Source organism: Scedosporium apiospermum (genome assembly GCF_000732125.1).
Source record: "Scedosporium apiospermum strain IHEM 14462 chromosome Unknown SEQ_SAPIO_0120, whole genome shotgun sequence".
NCBI classification, from domain to species: Eukaryota; Fungi; Ascomycota; class Sordariomycetes; order Microascales; family Microascaceae; genus Scedosporium; species Scedosporium apiospermum.
In genome coordinates, this window is record NW_015971821.1 from 27,950 (window position 1) to 50,567 (window position 22,618).

At 50.3% G+C, this 22,618-nt stretch overlaps 6 protein-coding genes across 6 annotated transcripts; 3 read left to right on the top strand and 3 right to left on the bottom strand.

The window, feature by feature from the left end:
• Nucleotides 1–1,760: 1,760 nt before the first annotated feature.
• Nucleotides 1,761–2,773, bottom strand: SAPIO_CDS8086 (putative short-chain dehydrogenase protein; the record flags this gene model as incomplete). Its single annotated transcript, XM_016789797.1, has 3 exons — nucleotides 1,761–1,838; nucleotides 1,910–2,259; nucleotides 2,329–2,773. 3 exons carry the CDS (start codon nucleotides 2,771–2,773, stop codon nucleotides 1,761–1,763), a joined length of 873 nt encoding a protein of 290 aa, XP_016640566.1.
• Nucleotides 2,774–3,233: 460 nt separating this feature from the next.
• Nucleotides 3,234–6,530, top strand: SAPIO_CDS8087 (uncharacterized protein; the record flags this gene model as incomplete). Its single annotated transcript, XM_016789798.1, has 5 exons — nucleotides 3,234–3,552; nucleotides 3,608–4,034; nucleotides 4,096–4,319; nucleotides 4,860–4,997; nucleotides 5,587–6,530. The coding sequence occupies 5 exons, from the start codon at nucleotides 3,234–3,236 to the stop codon at nucleotides 6,528–6,530; spliced, it is 2,052 nt and encodes a 683-aa protein (XP_016640567.1).
• A 940-nt stretch (nucleotides 6,531–7,470) lies between these two features.
• On the top strand, nucleotides 7,471–8,497 carry SAPIO_CDS8088 (uncharacterized protein; the record flags this gene model as incomplete). The annotated part of the gene is made up of 2 exons (XM_016789799.1): nucleotides 7,471–8,254; nucleotides 8,427–8,497. 2 exons carry the CDS (start codon nucleotides 7,471–7,473, stop codon nucleotides 8,495–8,497), a joined length of 855 nt encoding a protein of 284 aa, XP_016640568.1.
• Nucleotides 8,498–8,670: 173 nt separating this feature from the next.
• SAPIO_CDS8089 (Sterol esterase) lies at nucleotides 8,671–9,923 on the bottom strand (the record flags this gene model as incomplete). The annotated part of the gene is made up of 3 exons (XM_016789800.1): nucleotides 8,671–9,335; nucleotides 9,396–9,808; nucleotides 9,877–9,923. 3 exons carry the CDS (start codon nucleotides 9,921–9,923, stop codon nucleotides 8,671–8,673), a joined length of 1,125 nt encoding a protein of 374 aa, XP_016640569.1.
• A 5,649-nt stretch (nucleotides 9,924–15,572) lies between these two features.
• SAPIO_CDS8090 (putative proline-specific permease put4) lies at nucleotides 15,573–17,366 on the top strand (the record flags this gene model as incomplete). The annotated part of the gene is made up of 3 exons (XM_016789801.1): nucleotides 15,573–16,093; nucleotides 16,151–16,716; nucleotides 16,783–17,366. 3 exons carry the CDS (start codon nucleotides 15,573–15,575, stop codon nucleotides 17,364–17,366), a joined length of 1,671 nt encoding a protein of 556 aa, XP_016640570.1.
• A 1,056-nt stretch (nucleotides 17,367–18,422) lies between these two features.
• Nucleotides 18,423–19,498, bottom strand: SAPIO_CDS8091 (uncharacterized protein; the record flags this gene model as incomplete). The annotated part of the gene is made up of 3 exons (XM_016789802.1): nucleotides 18,423–18,620; nucleotides 18,771–18,981; nucleotides 19,482–19,498. The coding sequence occupies 3 exons, from the start codon at nucleotides 19,496–19,498 to the stop codon at nucleotides 18,423–18,425; spliced, it is 426 nt and encodes a 141-aa protein (XP_016640571.1).
• Between the last annotated feature and the right edge of the window lie 3,120 nt (nucleotides 19,499–22,618).

Here is a 22,618-nt window from a genome sequence, read left to right on the forward strand (position 1 = left end):
CCTCACACTTCTTCTCGCTCCAACATTCCTCCGCCTCGCGCTAGGGTACTCGCATCCTTCCCCCAGCTTGGCGCATCGACCGCAGCGAGGTTTGAATCGATCACACTTGAGCTTCCGGGCCCTGCATGCAAGGCAGGACATAGGCGCGGAAGAAGTGGTGGCGGCGACGTCGTTCCCGGCAGCGCCGTTATGTCGTTCCTCATCATTTCCCGCCATGTCGGTCGGAGATAATCAATATCAAAAGGACATTTCACTCCTCGTCGCCTCCGGCCCAAGAGTTTAGTAGCATGATTCGGAACAGCAGCTCAATGGAATTCACCACTTTGACGCTGACAAATAATTGGGAAATGATCATACAAGGCTTAACTAAGCATTTTCATGACAACACATGGACAAAGAAATCCTCTGCCGGGGGTTTAAACATTAAGTCTAAGAGATCAGATTGACCACCTAACATATTATATAACAAGTACTACACAAGTCCTCTCAAATATAAAGTATTAGAAGATATACCTATTTAACACTTAATCCAGGATATATTAGGTAATATCAATAATCTCTCACACTAACAGTTAAACCCCCAGGAGAGGTTAATATTAAATAATAAATACATCATAAAATATTAAGAATATAGAGTAGGATAAGTGGCGCACCTCTTATTTTACACAAATAAAGAATAAGCAGTTCTAGCAAGTATTAAAATTTCATACGCAGGATAGATAAGACATAGCCCAGCGGCATCTTGCCTTCGTCATTGACGGGAAACGCATCGAGTTCTATGGTGAAGAAGGACGTCATGAACGACAGCGGAAGCTACATGTAGAGATTAGGCATGGTTGATTAGCATCTCTCCACCATCCTGTAGACATCAGTTCCCACCTATGACCTGGGAGTGGTAGAGTTCTGGACATGTCGAGACTTGCATGGGGCAGTCCAACTGCATGATTGTGATTGCCATGGTTGTGATTGCCATGGTTGTCTAACCAACAGCTGGGCGGTGAGAGTGATGTTCAGCGTTCTTCAAGGTTGCGCAGCAGGGTGTTCGATTGCTCACTTACCACTGCCAAAACCTCACACCATCTCTCACGGACCCCCGAACAAGAACGGAGAGACTCTGGAGGGTAGACTCCAGAATCATGTACGAGATTGGAAATATTAAGTTCTACAATCGCCCCTGACTGCCTTGAGATGACTTTCTTCGACCTCCCAACCGAAATCCGGCTCGGGATCTATTTAGAACTCCTCGTACTCGCGGAGCCCATCGCGCTCAGAGCGGACGTCGGACCGACCTCGCCCCCATGTTTCTACCCCGAGGAATCCGCATTTACGCAAACATCCTCCGCGTCAACAAGCTGGCGTACTTTGAAGCTAGCCCGCTACTCTACTCTAAAACCCGCTTTCAATTTCCAAACGTGATGGTATCGGCCCCGCTTGACAATGACAGTGCTCACATCGCTCCATTCCTTCATCAGATTGGGCGTCAAGGAAGGCTGATTCGCCACGTTCAGATCATCTTCCCGACTCTCAATTTTACGGGAAGGAATAAGGGTGTATTGGGCTCTAATCTCAAAATTTGGCACTCCTTCGAGATGTCCGTACCAATCTCTGATTCTCGAATTATTGCTCAATACAGACTTTCACTTCCTACATCGCAACTTTCAAGCCAACTTGCGCTCAACGAGAACGGTAGATACAAATCGCCGTGGCCCTGATAGGGCTATGTCCTCAGTTTCGCACTCCCCACTCTATCCTCCACGCATTTATTTCCCAGCATTATTCAATTCTGCCACCTTGGCCAACTCTCTATTAACCTTGAAGACCCCTTCCAGTATCATGTCCTATAGACCGAGCCATTAGCGATCCGCGACCTTCAAATCATAAAAAGATGTGGTTGTCTTCCTGAACTTACAAAGACGAACTGTGGAAGCCAAGAACGTGCCCATCGGCCCATGGCGGCATCTTTTCCCACCCAAACTTCCCCGGATGTACCCTTTTCGATCTCACCCACGACTTGGATTGCATATGTTCGTGCATCGGGCGCCCCATTTTGAAGTCGACCGTCGGTAAGGCGGTCAAGGTAGTCGCGAATCACATAGTAGTGTGAAGTCTCGGGGATTTTGGGCTTATCAATGTTGTCGAAACCGCGGCTCTTGACTGGGTTCGTAATGAGGGTAATCGTTCTGATACCGAGGGGCTGGAGCTCGCGGCCCCATATTTCACTTGCCATCGTCAGGGCGGCTTTTGAGCCATTATACACGCCTGGGTTCAAAATTGATATTAGCCATTGCACTATTCATGGAGACAGCTGCTGAATGGCTGATACTGAACTTCCAAACGGCATGGGTACATATCCAGCAGCAGACGATTGATTGACGACGCATCCCCTAGCCTGGATGAGTAGGGGAGCGAAGGCCTGGAGCATAGCCATCGGAGCCCAGAAGTTGACGTCGAATATCTTGCGAGCCTCCTCTATGGAGGTGTCCAAGGCTGGCATGATGAAATTCTTGCCACTGTTGTTGACGAGGATATCGAGTCGACCGCCCGTCTTCTCCGCGACGCTATTCACGGCGTCGGCTATGGAGTCGGAGGATAACACATCGAGGGTCAGGGTCGTGACGTTCGCCGCCTTGGAAAGGGTCGAGGGGAGTTTGGATGGGCTTCGCAGAGTTGCGAAGACGTGGTAGCCCTTCTCACGGAAGACTTCGGCGAGGCCTGCGCCGAGACCTCCCGCTGAGCAGCCGGTGATGAGGACAGATTTTCCAAGGGCGGCCATTTTGGTTTCAAGACTGTCCTTTTTAGTGTACGTGGGACTGGCGTCTCGGTGGGTTGGAAATTGAAGGAGATGGTTGTCATATTACAGAACACCACTGGACAGATCCGAAAAGCTGTCTTTATACATGTGCCGAATTATAATATACACCCTGAAATCGAGCCTCTTTCGTGGCGATCAACGAGATGGCCAAGTCCTCTGCTGCTATCCTGGAATGGCATATGGTAAGGGTCTTGGCAAATCCCGGTTCTTCGGATCACGATTTCGGCTCAGACGCTATGCCTAAACCGGCAAATAGTAAAAGTCTTGGCATACGTCTTGATGCACCTTCTACTTCGTACTGCTCTTCACTCAGGACCATTATTAATTCACCTCCTCATAAACGGGAATCGCGACCCCATTGAAACGACCATCTCACACTTTCCCTTTCTGAGAAAGCAAAGAATCCTGCCAAGACATCAGAATGGACGAGTCTTCCCATCAGATGCGTTTCATACCGGCCGAGATGCCCTTCATTGTCTCATCGGACTCTGGAAAAGCTGACCAGTCTACTCGGAAGCTAATCAGAAGCCATGTCATGCGCGGAAGGAAACCCAAGCGTGCCAAAAGACGAAGTGTAGTCGGTCGAGCCTCGTCGCATCCAATCCAAAGAATCAAGGTTACGCTACACGAAGTAGTCACCATGTATACATCGCTACAGCCGCAGGGTGTTAGCACACATTTGTACTTCGTCGACTTTCCCAGCGAGATAGAGCCCTCTATTCTCATGGGCATGGCGCAAGGTCTGTCCCGCTCGCTTGACCGAGTATAACGATGACGCCTACTAACTAGACTTAGTGTCGACTGTGGCGATGCGAATCATCTTCCCTCTGCTAATGGAGATTGGGTTTCACCCAGACGGCAAGACGTGGCTGTACCCAGCCGAACGTGACGTCGCGGCGCTTCACATCAACGCTTTTGCGATACAGACATTTATCGACAGAGTGTTACGCGGACATCCTCAAGAGATGGTCAACGCATCGGCGACGTTGCATCATCAAAAGGGCCTCAAGCTTCTTCGCGAAAGACTCGGAGGGAATGACGAGGAGGCCAAAGTCTCCGATGCTACGATAAGTGTAGTCCTAAAGCTGGCAAGTGCGGCGCACTTTAATGGAGATGTCGAAGTCTCTAGACACCACGTGCAGGGTCTTCGCAGGATGGTAGATCTGCGAGGGGGGCTGGGCGTCTTTCAGGAGAACCCCAAGCTCTTGGTGGAACTTTGGAGGTAGGTAGTGCACAATTTTCCCAACCCACCTGGTTTTTATTCGTTGCTGACACCTCCGAAGATGCGACCTTGGCACTGCCTTGCTTGCCAACAAGGATCCCGTATTCTATCGCCAGGCGAATGAACCAGTGCCTGCCTATCCCGAGCTGACAATGTCGAATTTAGGCGTCCGCCCTCACGCACGAGAAAACGCGGAATTCGTGCACGGCCTCGACGAGCGCTTATCAGAGCTGTGGACGGTCGCGAGAAAGTTTTGCCTGTTAGCCAATCTGGGGACGCAGACTGGTATGCTCGTCCCGCCGGCTACGATCTACGGAACCATGACGGCAGTAATGTACCGGCTTCTCCGGATGGACTTCGCGCAATGCTCCCTCAACGAGACTGTACGGCTTGGCTTATTGGCATTCACCCACCACATATTTCTGCAATGGCAAGATGTTCGCCTTCCTCACCATCACTTTTCTGAAACTTACCGGCATCACCTTCTATGCGCCGACTTAGAGAAGATTGTGCCCTCGCGGGTTCTCCTCTGGCTTCTGATGACTGGAGCAATTTCCATGTTTCGCATTTCGGAAGAGTGGTGGTTAGCCCGTTTGTTACTGAAACACCTCGAGGAATGTCGAGTATCCAAGTGGGAAGAACTGCAGGATATCCTAAAGTCGTCAATGTGGATTCCCTTGTTGGACGAAAAGCAGGGGAAACAGTCATACGAGTTGGTTGCTGAACCATGTGTTCTTATTCCCTCCACACCTGCTGCTGCGATTTGAGAACCTACTGCGTGTTCCAAGTGCGGACTAACCCCAACAACCCTTCCCCCGGTAACAGAAGGAAACCAAGATTTTAGTGGCATGATCCAAATTCGCATCGACATCTTCGTGGGTGTCGGGCACGCCTTGCCCCACCGCTGCTCCCACCCTAAACCAGTTTTGGCCACTTTGCGTCTGTTCTGGCGGAGCCGAGCGGGTGTGCCATTACGCGGTCTCTCAGACATTTACCGTCTTCTTGAGAAACTAACACGAGAACTAGTGAAGGGCGGCGTCACTGGCATACGAATACCTCTGACGCATGCGTCAACAATAGGTCGAGTCCCCTGAATGCGGCATCGACTAAGCCGTCCGTAGATTGGTCGAAAGCGCTTATTCGGCTTGATATACATTAATGGGGAGGACGAATCTGCGATCTCCAAACAATTTCGTTCACGTCAAATATCTCTCCTTCATCATCTTGAATTTCACTCGCTCCAACCCCGTCAAATTCCACCTAGTCACCAGAGAGAGCGTGACAGCCTTTCGTTTCAATCCGACTTAGCCTACCTCGAGTCCCCGACCTTCACTTCTCGTCCTCTCAATCATTCTTTTCACCCGCGGGCTTCCCTTTCGGTACGCTGTGCAAGATGATCTCGACTAAGACCGCTCTTGTCACCCTAGCTACCCTGCTCATGCTTTGCATAGCCAACGCCCAAACAACGACCTCTTGCAACCCAACGAATACCAGTTGAGTACTCTCACATCTAGATATGCTCGATTTTCGAACTAATCCTAATACCATTCAGCCTGCCCGGCGGACAAAGCCCTCGGCACCTCCGTCGATGTGGATTTCACGAAGGGTGCCTCGGACTACTTCTCCGAGAGCGGCGACCTAGCCTATACTTCAAACGGCGCCGTGCTCACCGTTTCTAAGTCTGGAGACGCCCCCTTCCTCACCTCCGACTTCTACATCATGTTCGGCCGTGTTGACATAGCTCTCAAAGCCGCCCCCGGCAACGGAATCGTGTCATCTCTCGTCCTCCAATCTGACGATTTGGATGAGATCGACATGGAGTGGATGGGATATGACGGAGCCAACGTACAGACAATGTATTTCGATCAGGGCGTCGGTCCTAGCACTAGGCTTGGCATTGTCGCCGCTGCGGACAATCAGGGAGAATTCATCGACTACGTCATCGATTGGACAAGTGAGCGCATTACCTGGTCCGTAGGTGGCACTGTCGAGCGCACCCTCGAGGCTGGCGACGCGAGCACGTTGGAATACCCCCAGACGCCTATGCAAGTGAAGATTGGTGTGTGGTCTGCAGGTGATGAGGACACCAACGCCGAGGGAACTGTGGAGTGGGCTCATGGTCCGACGGACTATAGCGCGGGTCCGTTTAGCATGTACGTGAAGAGCATCAAGGTGACGGATTACAGCACTGGCGACGAATATGTATACGGCGACAAGAGCGGATCGTGGAAGTCCATTGAGGCCGTCAACGGTGTTATTAATGGCAACCTCGATGGCAACTCCACGGCCTCCAAGACCACAACCGAGACTACTACTTCTGCTAGATCAACTACAGCTACTGGGACCGGAAATACATCTGCCACGATCAGCTCCTCGGCAAAGACTTCGTCAACTACAGCCGAACTCTCAAGCGTCGCCGTGGCTAAGGACGCTCATTCGCTCTACTATAATATTGTTATTGGCGTTTTTGCTCCTCTTCTGCTTTTCTCTATTTAGGCCTTGGTATGGGGCAACCATTTGGATTCCTCTTTCCCGCATCAATTTTGGTTACTTTTTTATATCTACCGCGCCTGAATAATTGGATATCCTGAAAGACCCGAAGCTGTTGGAGCGGACCTTCTTCAATTATGTCAAAGACGCGTAACAACTGCGGTTCACTTCGTAGTTGGGCTAGGTAGTCCGTCAAAACTCCATTCATTGAATAAATACTGTCGACAATCTTGTCGTACCAGCCGTGGCGTCGTCCATGTTACCGTTAGATACGAAAACGCCAATATAGAGTGGAAAACCTTGATGGTGGCTGGGTGCGCCGGGTATAAACCCCGCCCTGTCGAGGAGGCATCCCCACAGGAGGAGAACCCATTAGCGACAGAACGGGGCTCCCAAAGTCCCACGCAGAATTTAACGTACATGGCGCCCATGGCCACGGCTATGACGTTGCTAATCTTTTCCCAGCGGCTCCCTCGCCGGCCCCTGAGAGATTTCCCGCCAAGTGCAGTGTTGGGGACTTGAGGCTGACGGGGTCAGCAGCATGGACGGTGACAAACTCGGCTCGAAGTCCAAAGCACATTGTTCGCATCCAGGAACTCGCTGCGCTTTTCGCGGCCACTGCTCAGTTCCTAAGGTGATGATATTGAGGGATCGCCATAACCACTGGCACCCAAGAGAATTGAAAATTGGGGCTATCCGTGAAACTCTGGGCTTCCTTATATGTTGGTTGTGCAACACCTGGGTGGCCTCCGAAACGATTCCTTTCCAGGATTGGATGTTGAATTTATTCCAGCTTAGTCAGGGCAATTGTTATTCCTGTCCTTCAAACTTCAAGGCAACAGGCTCGCGGGTTGGGGAGCCATGGCCGAACCTCCCGAAAGCGAATGCAAATAAAAAGAGACAAGAAAAGAAAAGAAGGCAGGCCTAAGACTCATACCAGTGCAATATGGCAGGGCGAAGTACCTCCCAAGCTCCCGAACTGGCGGCTCCAGTCACACTTCAGATCATGTCCGACCTCCACTTGGAAACTCCACGTTTCCTGCCGATGTATGCGGACTTCCGTATCGAGCCTCGGAGCCCCTACCTGGCTCTTCTTGGTGATATTAGCCACGCTCACGATAGGCGGCTTTTTCAGTTTCTGGAGGGCCAGCTTGAGCGGTTCGACGTTGTATTCTTCGTCATGGGGAATCACGAACCCTACGAATACGACGATGGCGCCTCGGATGAGCAACAAGACTTTACAAACTCGGCTGCTGTCTATATATTGCACGATTTTGAACGGTCAGTTTCTGACCGGAGGAGGGTCCAACTTGAGAGAAATGGCGTTTCCTCACTCGGACAGTTTGTGCTGTTGGACAAAAAGCGTTTCGATCTTTCACCGACGGTTGCGGTTCTCGGCTGTACTCTCTTCTCCCGCATTTCCGACTTGCAAAAGAGCACTACCTCCCTGTTCGTTTCCGACTTCTCCATGATTACCGGCTGGAGTGTAGACGCGCACAACGCAAGCCATAAAACAGATCTCGAGTGGCTGAACAATGAAGTGGAAACCATCTGCCACACCGAGCCAGAGCGCCGCATTGTCATCCTCACACACTACAGTCCGACAAACTTGCCGGAGGCAAACAATCCCGACCACCTTGAGGGTAATCGTGGCGTGCAGACGGCTTTTGTCACGGCCCTCGAGCAAGAAAGGTGCTGGACCAGTCCTGCCGCCAAAGTTTGGGCGTTTGGTCATACACATTTTAATTGTGATTTCGTAGCTCTCAGACAGGGAAGAGAGTCGTGGCGAATCAGAGGGGATATGGGCGGGAGGACTCTTTTAACTTTGATCCTGACAAGATCATTATTGTTGAATAATTGCAAGTTTCTAATGTTCTCGTTCACAATATATTCAAGTCTCAGTAATGCAATTCGAGCGTCGGAGAACTGGTCCTTGGATCCGCAGGACCGGCGAGCCGACTATTCCTGCCTGATAATTGGAATATTGAGGCTACAAATCTAGCCATTGGCGGGCATCGCGGTGTCACTCACCGTCGAAACTTGCACAGCGAAAAGAAGTAACTCAACTCTCGGATAGCTGAGCCTTCCCCGTTAACATGAACATGAGTCAAGCACATTTATTCAGTTTCCTCAAACCCGCACCTCTTTAAGCAAAAACTCCGTCAAGCCAGAACTGACACCGAGGATTCGCCGCCGGATCCTTCACTACCGTGAAATTGGACTCGGTTGCGTCTTGCTTTCCCACATGAAGAATTCTGGCCGTTGATCCAAAAATCGGCAACTGCCTTGCTGCGCTACCATGCCTTCCGCCCATCAGCGTGAAATCAACGATCCAACTCTTCATAGCCCCAGCCGCCAAGAAATCTATTGGCCGTCCAAAGTAATCCGTCTCTTCGCCGTCATGGAGCGAATATGACGCGTCCTGGGCATGTACGCCGGGACAGATATCGAAAAGATAACCTCTGGTCCGGTTCTCATACGCAAGGTTCATACCAAAAGCGTAGCAATCGAAAAGGCAGTCCCCGACAGCCAGGACTAATCTCTCGATGTGATTCTTGTATGGTTGTGTCCCTGAGAAGTCCAGCGGATATATCTCAGTCGCCATTATGTCAAGCTTCTCAGATGAAAGGTCTGGGAGAAGATTTGCGAAATATGCTCTAAAGGTGTCGTCGTCTTCCGTACGGGGGTCGGTAAACATAATGCCTTCGTTGCTATTATGGGCGACGAGAATATCCACTGACTGATCGATTTTATTCTGCATTAGCAGTCGGACCGGAATGTCTCGGAGGAATTCCCCGTCCACGTTGAGTTCTGTGTAGTTTTGGTTAGCTGAGACAAGACACTCACTCCCCTGCTCAACAGAAGACATACGAAAGACAGTATCTGCAAATGCAGCGTTAGAAACCATTGCCGTATTGATAGCTTGGACATCCTTCGATGGCAAGTTCCGCAACTCCTCGTAGCTTTGTAGTCCCGAAGTTTCTAAAAGATAATCGTATACAAGTTCATATTGCGAATCATTGATGATAGGTTTCATCGCGGGACTCTGGAGAATGGCCCGTTGAAACGGTGAAGACGCATCCTCTCCTCCAAAAGCGGCCAGCTGTGCCATAACACTCCCGCCGCCAGCCGATTCACCAATAACTGTCACTCGTCCTGCGTCTCCTCCAAACCGATGAATATGTTCTTGAACCCAGTCGAGAGCGAGGCGCTGGTCATAGAGTCCGGCGTTCGAGACAACATCTCTCACGCCTGCCTTCCGCGGAGGGAAGCCAAAGAGACCACTGTCGTTACAGTTAATATCATAATTAGGGAAGGGAGCCTTAGTTGAAGATCTTATCGCTGCACTTACAGGCGATAGTTGATTGTTACTACTATCATCCCGCCTTTGTCTTCCATGAGGCTGCTGGTCAGTATTCCCCCAACATTAATCGCTTCTTTCGACCACTCCGTGTAACCGCCGCCATGGATCCACACCAACACGGGTCGCTTAACATCGGCACGATGTTTCCAAACTCCCTTTGGCACATGTACGTCGAGAAGGAGACAATCCTCCGACTGGGTCAAGGTCTCAGAGCTTCCAAGAGATGCCTCCGAAACATTGCCGCAGCCGGCGACATATGCCTGGACGAGTGGTAGGGAATATTGGTAGAAACTCCCTGTAGCCTGATAGCAGATTCGTGTATTGGAGCCGTCATCAATTGTGCGATTGATTGTGGTCTTCGGGACGGGGGCCTTGAAACGACGATCTCCCAGTGGTGGCTCGGCGTAAGGTATGTTTTTAAAGGTGTAGAAACTCCCAGCTGCCTTGAATCGGTCAATGTTAAAAGGAAATCTTTGAATGCCCAGGAACATGCTAGTGGGCGCATACATTCTCAATTGCTCGGTGTCTAGAAGTTTCAAGGTCTACGACTGGTTCGCATCCTGCCCTCGCAAAAGTGAGAGTTATGCCGCTCAAAATTAGCAGCGCTGAGGTCGTTGAAACGGTAATGGGTCTCATGATTCACAAATAGCGTGCGTGTGGTGAGAGAAGAAATATGCCATCTCCACCATGACTTTTCGCAAAAAGGACAATAATAGCTTAAATCTCAAAGAAGTAATATTCTAGACAACCTATTATCGGCATTACTGTTCTTGATCTTAACTAAACCTTATTAGATCACTATCCGGCAGTACAGGATAAGCGGGAGGCTGTCTTGGCAGCTCGGTACTTGAATTTCACAGGTCCGGGCCGGGTAGCTGATTTTCTCCGGCACTAGTCGTACGGAGTAAGTGTTTTTCGCTGTTTCCCTTCAGTGTTTAGTGGTCTTCGGATGGCTCCGCGCCGAAAGCAGATTTTCGTCTTGGCAAAGATTCCTGCCTTGGCTGTGAGTCAGTTGCACATGTTTGCAGGTGGAAAGCAGAGCAGAAATATCGAGCTATACTCATGGAAACCTTGGAAGTTGAATGTCTCTCCTCACACACAACCGGACATCGCCGGTTGATATTCGAATGCGGGTTTGTGTAATTTGTAAAAAGATATTATTCTGATTTGCCAAGTGTTATGATAGCGCCGACACGTCTCCAATATGATCCTCGGGAATTACGCTTGGAACTGGGCAGCTCCCACTTTAGCCAGAGCAGGTGAACGAGCTTGTCTGTGTTTGGGCTACCCTGGGCTGTAGTAGTCGTTTCAAGTAATAATCGTACTTTTGCGATAGTTTTGGGACATGACTGCATTACCCCGTTGAAATCCTGTCCCCAACAACCTCCTAGAAATGGTATCTGGTTCTCTGAGAGATGCAAATTAGATCCGCCGGCTAACATGGAGCGGAGAGGCTATGAGGCCCCGAGACAGTCCAAAATAAACTCTTGGAATTTATTCACATGCGTTTGGAATGTTGGGTGTCAGATTAAATTTGCAGGCTATGAGAATATAATATGCGTTTCCAGGTGAGAGACGGCTATTTCTCGGTCAGAATGCCAAAAGGCAAATGAGGTTGGCAAACTCCAGGGTGCTGATTAGCAATAATTTGATGAAGGCATAATTATCAATCCGTGCTTCTAGAACCTTGAGTGGATAATGACCAAATGCGCCAGTGCAGCGGATATTTCGCCCATTAGGGCCCAAAAGAGCGTACGACGTGCGCGCTGTTTGGCCTGGCCATGACCAGATGTGAGGGTAGACGATATAAAATATGAATCGTTCCTCCTTAATCTGTATCTAGTCTCCAAGTGGGACCTTTCGTAGCGATTCCCAGGCCTCCCAAGCGGAATGGCGTTGTGATGGGATGATCATTGTTGGAAACGGAGTCGGTTCACAGAATACGACCATCAATAACGGATATCAAGCCAAATCTGCCGGGCGGTGGGTGACATTATCGAGATGCCTGCTGCACTAGGACCACCATCGCGGGCGTTTTCCCGAGAGGGCTGGTCAAAAATCCTTGAAGGCCCAAGGGTGACGCTAAGTCTTCGACGGACCGAGGGGATGGGCTCTACACCCTCGGCTATTTTACTAACTGTCACTGCGCAGTCGCAGTCCGGGCCGTTAATTATTAGCACACGTCCAAGTTGTTGTCATACGCCAGATGGGAACGACAGAATTAAAATCGCATACTCAGGATCCAAGAACTCCACAGAACCATTTTTTCTTCCACTAAGAGTGAAATCGGCGTGCACGTCTTCGCAAGAGTCATTTTTTGATAAAAAAAAAAAAAAAAAAAAAAAAAAAAAAAAAGGGTCGAGGGTTATTGTTCTCCTTCCTACCCCCCAGACACCCCTGCTCCTGTAGGCTCTTAGGTGCTCGCACTTGATCCTAAGGTCTGATCATGCATTGGCGTGGCAGCAGTGACGAGGGGGCCAGGCAAAGTGATATTACCATTTCCCAATCATCCCGCCAACCGGTTCTAGAATTATGCAACGCCTCTGACGTTTGTCGGAGAACGAATCGTGGTTGCACTCCCTGCAACTTAGATTAAATCGAAACTAATAATCCCTGTGCATTGGCCTCTCTCGATTAATCTGGAAATGCCTCAATGGGGTCATCTTGCGTGTTAGATTCTCAACCGTCACCATCAATGCGACTTGGAGGCTTTGGCGCATCGCCAGATTCACCGCAATGACGGAGGTGGAGAGTCATCGTCTTACCAAAGACAATAGAAAGGAGGAGGCCGTCCTCCTGACGAAATTGTATACCTTAGCGACTCCTCTCAGAGAGCGTAGTCTATGACATCTCAAGGGTAGACAGTGGCATGTGACGTCATCTACCGAGTAATCTACTCGAATACCAGGACCGCTGTCATAAGTGTCGATAGAATCATCAAGAGTGCTACTCCACTTTCGACATCTATGCCCGTTGTATGTCCCAAAGTCCCCCGAGAAAAGGGACATCCTGCAGATTGCTACCCTGTGGGGCGAACTGCACTACCACTACAGCTCGAAGTATTAGGATCCTAAACTACTCGTTGACCGAGAGAACCAATCCCGTGTGGAAGCATCGCTCCAGGTCGGGTACTCTATTCTCACCTGTGCCCCTTGGAAGTGGGAAAGTCTAACAGCTCCAACACCTGCGCCATAGTTCAAGCATCCGTGGAACTGGAGATTCTTCAATGGTGCACAATGACTCTGTGACTTCGCAGCCAAGAAACAGATCCGAGGCTCTCCATTTATCAAATCCGCAAATCAAAGCCAAGCCATACATGTGGGCTACAGAGAGGGGTATTGAGACCCCTTTCTTCACTGGGGATACCATGACCACGTTCACCGAAGAAATGCTGGGATGCAACAACGTTCTCAAGAGGCCTACCGCAATTGAAAGTTTGCCTCGGGTTACCAAGCTCCTGGGCTCCCTGGTCCTCCTTCTAAGGCGTCTATCGAATATATCAATTGATGCTGGCCGGGTTCGACTTCGACATCTCCGTGGCGATTGCAAGGCTGTGGCGAATGAAACGACTTTAGGTCTTCTTTAGTACGCACACCTCCCTGAACACCCCTGTTTACAATAACGCCACGACTGGCTGTCGGGTCATCCTCAGCTTCTTAGTTAGGAATAGGCTAAAGATTATCTGAACTTCCTCTACGGTCCTAGTAATAATATGCCTGATAGTGAATTATTTTTCTTTCGTTTTTGATTCTCTAGCGCTGAGGTGTGGGGTATGTTGATTGGCGAATTATAGTGCACGTAGCGTACCGCCAGGCCTTAGCGAGATCTTTGATAATAACATCAGACTCCTCCCACCTTGTCGACACCACTTTTCCCACGATTACGAAGTAAGAAGATGGAGAAGCTAGGCCAATTACTGGCATTGCAGGGGGGCCTAGGCCGTATATTATACGAAATTGTTCAGTATTGTTTGCAAGACTATAGGGGTAATCCCAATCTGGCGTGTGATGGAAGGATCCGTCTCCCCACCATTAGTGGGTCTGGTGTTTCTCCCGAAAAGGAAGGTACTTTGCAGTGACACCGGCCCCCGTTCTTATCGCCTCTATCCTCCTCTTGTCTCTGATAATGTGCCGACTTAGTCTGCCGATGCCGAGGGATTGTCATGCAGACAGAGAAAAACCAGTTGAGGCGTCTTGGAATGCGGGTTTCTTTCTAGAATACAGTAATTACCGGCTCTCCTCAGCCCAGTTTAAATCATAGCGATTACTTAATATAATCTCTATAATTAACATCTACCCCACGACCTCCTCATTTTCTCCTCACCAGGTGTAGCTTCCCCGAGAATCCTACCCCGTTTATGTAACTAGACTCGGAGGACCAAACCCCCCTTCTCCAGACACCATAACTAGTAAGATGTTAATGGACATGCAGTATTACCAGTTCCCCGCACTCTCTTGCATCGTACCACCCAACAGGTGCTGGCATACGATGGAACGGTACTACCCCACGAGCTAGCTCAGAAGAGTAGTCTACTAGTCGTTTGGAAAAACGCGATTGCTTCCTCTCTATCTCTGATCCTCTGAAACCTCCCAAGGAGTTGCTCGATTCAACGATAACTAACCGGGCAAAGCAACCCGGGCTGCGATATGAGGCCCCTTTGCCCAGACCTAAATATTGATATCCATTTGCCTTCGAAATTGGCGAGCCGGTCATAGCTCCTGTCCCCTCACTCCCTCAACTCCGTCCCTCAACCCTGAAGAGGGAATCCCCAAATTTCCCCCTCATAAATCCAAACTCGTACGTAATACCCGCTCTTACCCCAGATTCCACCTAAGGTGCTGCCCGCAACTAGAGTACTTCATAGTGTAGCGCACAATCCTCTAGAGCAGTTGTACTCATAAAGGGGCTAGCTAGCTTGAGGGTTAGCTTGGATCTAGCCTTTAGAGTAGATCCTTCAGAATTGGACTGGAGGAGACAGCATGATTTCTCCAACAGACTGCTTGCAGGAAAAGGTTGCGTCCTGGCTCCGCTTTAGCTCCACCATCCAGTGGGCATCGGCGGTCGTTTCATCCCCACAACGCCCCTCTCATGCCGCATTGCCGAATGTGATTTGCCCCGAACCAGCAGGGGAACCCCAGTCTCCAGTCTGTTGGGCACCACATCGAGCATGGATTGCGCGAGACCGATGTCCAGGAAGAGGCTGATAACGCTGGGTCGGCCTAATCCTAGAGAAGAAATCTAATGTGGCTATCATCCCCACGTAAGGTCGGCCCACCGGGTTTGGAGCCAGTTCAGATAGATAGCTACGCGGAACTTGGAATCCTGATTCCAGGGTGCCACGCGTGATAAGATGTCCCCCTCTTCCTGTATCTTTATCCCGTTTGTTCCCTCAGTTGTCCTCTTCCCTTTTCCTCGCTCTCTTGCTCTCCGGCCACCGATCCCAGTTTCGCTATTACTTTCCTAATCTCACCATCTTTATGTCGTAGATGGTAGAGATATTTCGGGTCATCATCATTGCAAACTCTCTCACAATACCCCCCTCACAGGCGGTCTTGATGTACCGTCCCATACTTTCCTCGTCTTGAGTCCCGCCATTTATTCCGGCCTTCCCCTTCCACTCCCGAGGGGCCTCACAATATCTTTCCTGTCTCTTCCCCGTCCGTCCCCCCCAGTCCTCTTTCAACATGGGTGTTGAGGGCATTGAGGTCAAGGGTTACGATGGTCCTGACACTGCGGAGGGCGTGATTCTCGAAAAGCACGCCGCCCAGGTAGAGGCCAAGTACGGCCAGACTGTTCGAGGTCTCGCCCCCCGCCATGTCCAGCTCATTGCTATCGGAGGTGCCATCGGTACTGGCCTGTTCGTCGGCATCGGTGGTGTCCTCTCCAAAGCTGGTCCTCTGTCTTTGATTCTGGGTTACCTTGGCTGGGGCATGTTCTTCGTGTGGCCTACTAACCTGTGTGTCGCCGAGATGTGCTCATACCTCCCTATCCGTGGATCTATCTTCGAACTGGCCGGCCGCTTTGTTGACCCTGCTCTGGGTTTCGCCATGGGCTGGACGTACTTCTATACCGGTGTGATGCTTGTGTGTGTCGAGTACAGTGCCGTTGCCACGCTCATGCAATTCTGGGTGGACGGCGTTAACCCCGCAGCTTGGATTGTCATGGGAATGGTCATATGCATTACCCTCAACGTGGTGGCTGTCAAGTAAGCAACCTGGCAGACTCTCATTTCAGTCAAGGTCTAACTAACGTATACTCTAAGGTGGTATGGTGAATCTGAGTTCATCATGGCTTCGCTCAAGATCCTACTGCTCTTCGGCCTCCTGATGCTCACTCTCATCACCATGTGCGGTGGCAACCCTAAGCATGATGCCTATGGCTTCCGCTCCTGGGGAGAGGGCAGGGCTATGCTCAGCTACCACTCGGAGGGTGCAACTGGCCGCTTCCTCGGCTGGTGGAAAGTCATGATCTACGCTGCCTTCACCATCACTGGCCCTGACATGATCGCCTTGTCTGCTAGTGAGATTCAGAACCCTCGCCGCACCATTCCCCGTGTCGCCAAGCTCATCTTCTATCGTCTCGTCGGCTTCTACGTTCTCGGCGTCTTGGGTGTCGGCATCATCTGCGCTAGCAACGACCCGACTTTGAAGGATGCCCTCGTGAATGGCGCGCCTGGTGCTGCTGCCTCTCCTTGGGTCATCGGTATTAAGAACCTGAATATCAAGTTCCTCCCTCACTTGATCAATGCTCTCGTCTTGACCTCTGGTCTGTCATGCGGCAACGCTTACCTATATGCCTCCTCGCGTACCCTTTATGGCCTTGCCCGAGGTACGTTCCCCCTTCCCCCATCCTGTACCGCCTGAACACCGAATTGAAGCTAACAACCATACACAGATGGCCAAGCCCCAAAATTCTTGATGAAGTGTACCAAGGCCGGTGTCCCCATTTACTGCGTTGCCGTCGTCTCCCTCCTAAGCTGCATTACCTTCCTCGTTTCGTCCACCTCTGCCATTGAGGTCTTCTACTGGTTTGTTGACCTCACCACGACTGGGTTCATCGCCACCTACACCATGATGATCATTACCTTCCTCGGCTGGTACCGCGCCCGCGTCAAGCAGGTTTTGGAGGTCGCCCACCTCCATTACGTTGCTCCCTATTCTCCATATGGGGCGTATATGGCACTAGTCCTCGGCGTCCTCGCCCTCCTCTTCTGTGGATTCGACCAGTTCGCCCCCTTCCATGTTCAAGGCTTTATCACCAACTACTTCTGTTTGCCCTATAGCATCGGCGCCTTCACGCTGTGGAAGCTCGTCAAGAGGACAAGGTTTGTGAGGCCGGAAGAAGCGGATCTCATATCTGGTAAGAAGGAAATTGACGATGAGTGCCGTATCTGGGAAGAAGGTGGCATCGAGGAGAACTGGAGGAGAAAGCTTGCGGCCATGCCGTTCTGGCAGCGTCTTTGGGAGAGAATGTGGTAAATTGCGCCTTCGTAGCTAAGTCTAGTCGCCTAGATTTAGTTGGCGTTCGTTCTAGATTGCGCTCTCCTGTTCACTTATACTTGGTAAATCACTCACAACAATTAAGTTCCTCATTACTGTATGTCTCAGTGAACCACTGCCTCGGGTAGTAGGAAACTCTACTGTTTGCTAGGCTGAATCATGGTATCAACAGAATGCGGGGCGGAAGCAGCCTCACACCTGAGAGAAGCAGAAGAGACGAGATTATAAAATCGCCCAAAGGACATTGAATACGCTGCTTGATCCTACCCTTTTCATGTAATCCGGCGCGCCCAACCTTTTTTTTTTTTTTTTTTTTTTTAACTAAACTAAAATAAAACACTCCCTTGTCATCATATCACACCATTTTCCCGCTTTGGAAAGGGACATGCGTTCTCCTCTGCGTAGTCCTTATATCTATCTAGCAAGTCAGTCCAACCCAACGCCCGCCCTTCATGTGTAGTCCTCTGAGGCCGGAATGCGAAGTGCGCCGCTATCGCTGTTCCATCAACCACGACATGGCGGCCAACTTGCTTCGGTCGTATGCAGGTGAGATATTCCTCATCATCAGGCTGTGGAAACGGGAAAACGTCCATGACATCGCGACCCCGAATCGCGAAGAAGTTAATGGAAAGTCGTTCGTACGCGTAGTCCCAAATATTGAACCGATACATGTCCGTCTCGTTTTTCTCAAGGCGAGAGAGGAACGAGCAGTGTGTCTGGGCGGCAGCTGCCCAATTCATAAGTCCGGGGCCGAACGCGTCGTATGTGAGGGTGGAAGCGGGGGATGCGGAAATGTCTATGGTCTCTCCGGCTGTCCTAGGGCGCACAGGGAGCCAGCGATGCTTTCTGAATGGGGCAGGGGATGACCCATTCTTTCGGAAATTCCGATGGCCATCTGGCGGTCCATCAAACGAAGGGAGCATGGAGGTACGCCATGTCACACCTGGAGGGGTGACAGGAGGAGTCATTTCCTACACGAGTGGCCGGATAATGTGAGTATAATTAGACGTAGATATGAGAAGGCAACGCAGAGCCTCAGAGAAGCGAAAATTCCAGGGGGCCAGAATCGTAGAAAGGAAGGCTTACTGGCCAGAAGGGCTCGTAGACGCCAAGCCCGTAATGTACCCAGGAGAGGGCCGGGTTGTTGACTACGTTGGCCGAAACGGCAAAGTATTGGGGATTCTCATCAAGCCTTTTGACCAGGGCGGGAATGGCTCCATCCTCAATAAAGACCTGTTGATGAGCCGTGGTAGATTCAATGTCAGCTCCTGCCCTATAGGTATATGAACTCCATTGTCCCCAGGACTTGCATGGGATTTGATTCCGCTCTTGATTTTGTTCGTTGATCGAATTTCTTCCCCCAGAGGGATTCCCAAAACTCACCACGTCGTCATCAATCTTGATGTAAATGGCGTCGGGGTTCTTAACGGGCTCCCAGCTACCCACATAGGCCTTGTATCCCACGCCGGGAACATATTTCGAGTATCTGGGATTCGAGGCGATGAGCTCGTCGAGATAGGCAAGATCGGCGGAGACCCCTGTACGCGTAGAAAAGATAACCCTGTCAAGGATACCGCCGTTTTCTCTCATATTCCTCTGGGAGTGTCATGGAGGTTAGTGATATCGGACCAAGACATTTACACCATTGTGGGTCGGATAATGAGCATGGATAGAGAAGGGAATCAGAAACCTTCAGGTAGCAATCCAGTATTCTCACAAAGTCTCGTCGGCCATAAAACACGACCCCAATCACCTCCCTCTGTCCTACAACAGAAGGCGATGGGGCTGTCTCGGGAACTGCCTCATCTTCTTTATAGGGGCGTGATACACTGGCTGCCGCATCATCGAGTGTCCACAGTCGTGATACGGCCCAGATGATGCTGATAGATATGAATGCAAGAACAGGAACACAGATCGCACGAGGACTCTTGGTGATCATTGGGAGCTGTGCGGTGGTGACTTCTCCAGATTCCCAGTAGCCTCGGGCAATCGGAGTGGGGGGAGGGGGGAAATGATGGCATGTGGCCACTTTGACAACCCAGGAGAAAGAATACGAGAATAGATGCGGAAACAGTAGCGAGTCCTATGCCTTACTTGGATTCTTCGGCCATTGGAGATTAGGAATAGGAATACCCTGCTACGGGAAGAGTCTTGGCAAAAGTCATCTTTCTACTAAGGAAGAATACTGCAACTAAGGGAATTGGCTGACAGTGAAAGGATGGGGAGAAAGTACAAGACACATATCTGCCAAAAATGGCTTCAAAAAGTGGAGGGTTAAATTCGACTTTTAAATCATGCGCAAGTCAATTGAGCCATTATGTTTCGCGATCGTAGCCAAGATGAAGATCTCATCCCGGCTGTATCTTTGTGTTGTCTACATGAGACGAGGATTTCTTGGAGCTCGTATTTTTTCCCCTTGGCATTAAGATCTGACCACGGTTGAACCAGCCAAGCTCCTGCCTTTCTCATTCTCCTCATGCACAGAACGATTATTTGGTTGGGAGACGCAAGTCGGGTGGCGATCTGACACTGGGGCCGACAGCTACCCAAGAGAACATTCTTCCTTGTTTTGCATTTTGCATTCATATTCCCACGCCAAGGTTAAGCTCAGTTTCTTGTAAACTCCCTGAATAGTCTGCTGGTAGTGGCTATTGACAGAGGAACGCAAGCGGATATTGCCCAAGACGGGATTTGTAGACACTTATTTATATAATCCTCACTCTCTCCTTCTGCATTTTCCCCTTCATTTCCCTGAGAATTGCCATCGCCTTGTCTACTTCTCTCCTATCAAGCCCAGTGCACTTGAGCACAAGGAGGTCTAATCTCGTCCAGCTATCTTCGCCGATAACTTCTAGGAGTATTAAGAAGCACATTCGATCAACTTCCTTACTCTTTTCACACCACTTGAGGAGCATGAATAAGCCCACATGCTGTGCACCTGCATTCTTGTCGTGACTGTTGGCGACAGGACTTTGCAGGAGTGGTGCTATCTCTGCCATCAAATTTGGATAAGCTGATGGTGACTGCGGTGCTTTGAGGGAGTCGATGGTGTTCAGACGGAGCAGGGGGCCGTGGAGAGTGATGCTGCCTCCGCTAACGGCGCCGAACGGATCCTGATGGACGAGCTGGATATCGATGTCAAGAATTTTAGCGAAAGGAGTGACGACTTCGTACTGGGACTCGGGACCGAATGAGACGCACCCTCCACTGCGGCCTGCCCAGCTCCAGGATGGCGCAAGATACTTCTGAGGGGCGCAAATTTGACTTCCTAACTGTCCGGATGACAGCCTCTTGTGCCCAGGGGTTCGTGTCTGTAATGCGGGACTCATTAGATCCGCAGCTGCATTGGGCCCTGGATATTTAATGAGGAAACACTCCTTACCCAACACAGACCACGAAGTAGATCCTCCTTCCAAAGGCCCGCAACATATGTATCGCCTGTGGCACGATGAAACTCATTCGCTAGCCCCGACAGCGCCGGAAGCGTATCAGTAGCCACTGTCAGCGACCGGCAAGAATAATTCTCAACGATTTTAACGCACAAGTCAAAAATGCGACATCCCTGCTGGCGACGCAGGAGGCTTGAAGTTTCCCTGTATCGTCAGTGGGCCACCAGGGCTCTATATCGAAGGGTATCGAAGTCACGGGCGCGGAAAATTGTGGTGGGCGACGGGAGGGGAACGAGCATCGCGACGGGGAGATCCAGTTCTTTGAGAAACGAAATTAACCTGCGGCGCCAGTTCGGAACTATGTTGCCCCGGACGATACGCATGTATTCCTTGCTGCGGTACATTTCCGTGATGCAAATGCGCCGCCCTGACTCCTCTACGCTGCGTGATATTAGCGGGTGCGGACTTGACCAACTCTAACAATATTACACACCGTGGTACTTCTGCTGAGCTTTCTGGTCGCGCCTCTGGAGGTAGGAAAAGGATGACGACAGTCAGAGGTACTCTAGACACGTCCTAAAATCTAACGAACTTTCGCTAAGATCGATATTGACAACATCGCTACGATTGCCCTTCCAAACGCGCTCGATGAACAGTTAAAGAGCTGTTGGCTTCTATAACGAAGATCCACGAGGAGTGAACAGAATTGACAATAACTACGTAGAGGCTATCAGTTCTTCTGAAAGCGGGTTGAAGAGCACTGGAATAGCGACGGACGCTTGCATAGGTCGAGGCCAACCCCATATTATAGCCGACCTTCGTCGAGCGTTCTTGACTATCACTGTACTCGCAGAAGTTCCTTCATAGATCGTTTCTATGAGCTTCAACATGCCCCTACCGACCAGGATTTACGCTCGGCGTTGGAGGGGAGGAGCTAGGCCTCATTTCCGTGTTTATACCTACAAGACGATCGCCGGAATAGCAGGCAGAAAGATGTTGAAAATGGAAGCAGAAGGATTTATCTAGTAGCAAGCTGTGTGTATTAACAGGCCAGTACCGGCTACGTAATACAGACATCTCGCACTTTGGGTCTGACGACGTGAAACCTGCCGTTTCTAGACTGAGATCCCATTGGTAGCTACTATTAATAAGTCTTTCCAATATGCCGTCTGCTATCATGTGGCCATAGGGTTGACTAAGTACTTGGTTGTTGGGGGGGGCTTTCTACTGGAAAGGGAGTGAAGAGCGCTATTTCTACAGTAGGGCTCTCTACTAGTAGCTCAGAAAAGACCAAGGGGTTTGTCTTGTCATAAATCTACAACTGGCGGGCTTGTGGGGTCGAGCTCTGGGCGGGGGAAGGCTAAATTTGAGCTTGTCTTGAACTTGGTGTGTAGAGGCTTTTATCATTTCTGCCTACAGATAAGTTATTCTGTACTACACTCTCTGAAATCTACAGCTAGGAGCAAAATCAGTTCCCTCTGTGTCGAACTCTAAAACTACGTTTTGAATGCACCAACCACAGACTGTATATTTGTATCTAATATACACATTGCACTTCACTATCAGGCCTCCATTAATGGCGCTAAACTCGCGCTCTCTACTCAGGGCTACCCGGAAGTTTCGAGAGCCGTCCTGGCTGATAGCCTCGAGTCCAACCTCGTGCCCAGGTCCTTCGAGTTCGATAGTCCACTCTACTCTAACCGGACAGATCCACTTATTCGTCGTCTCCACCAGCCCATTCCATATACCTATCAGAATTCTCAAATCGGAGCTCAAAGCCTTCTCTGGCAAGTCGCTTCTTCATAACCAATCCAACCGCTCCCTCCTCGTCCTTGTTCAGCT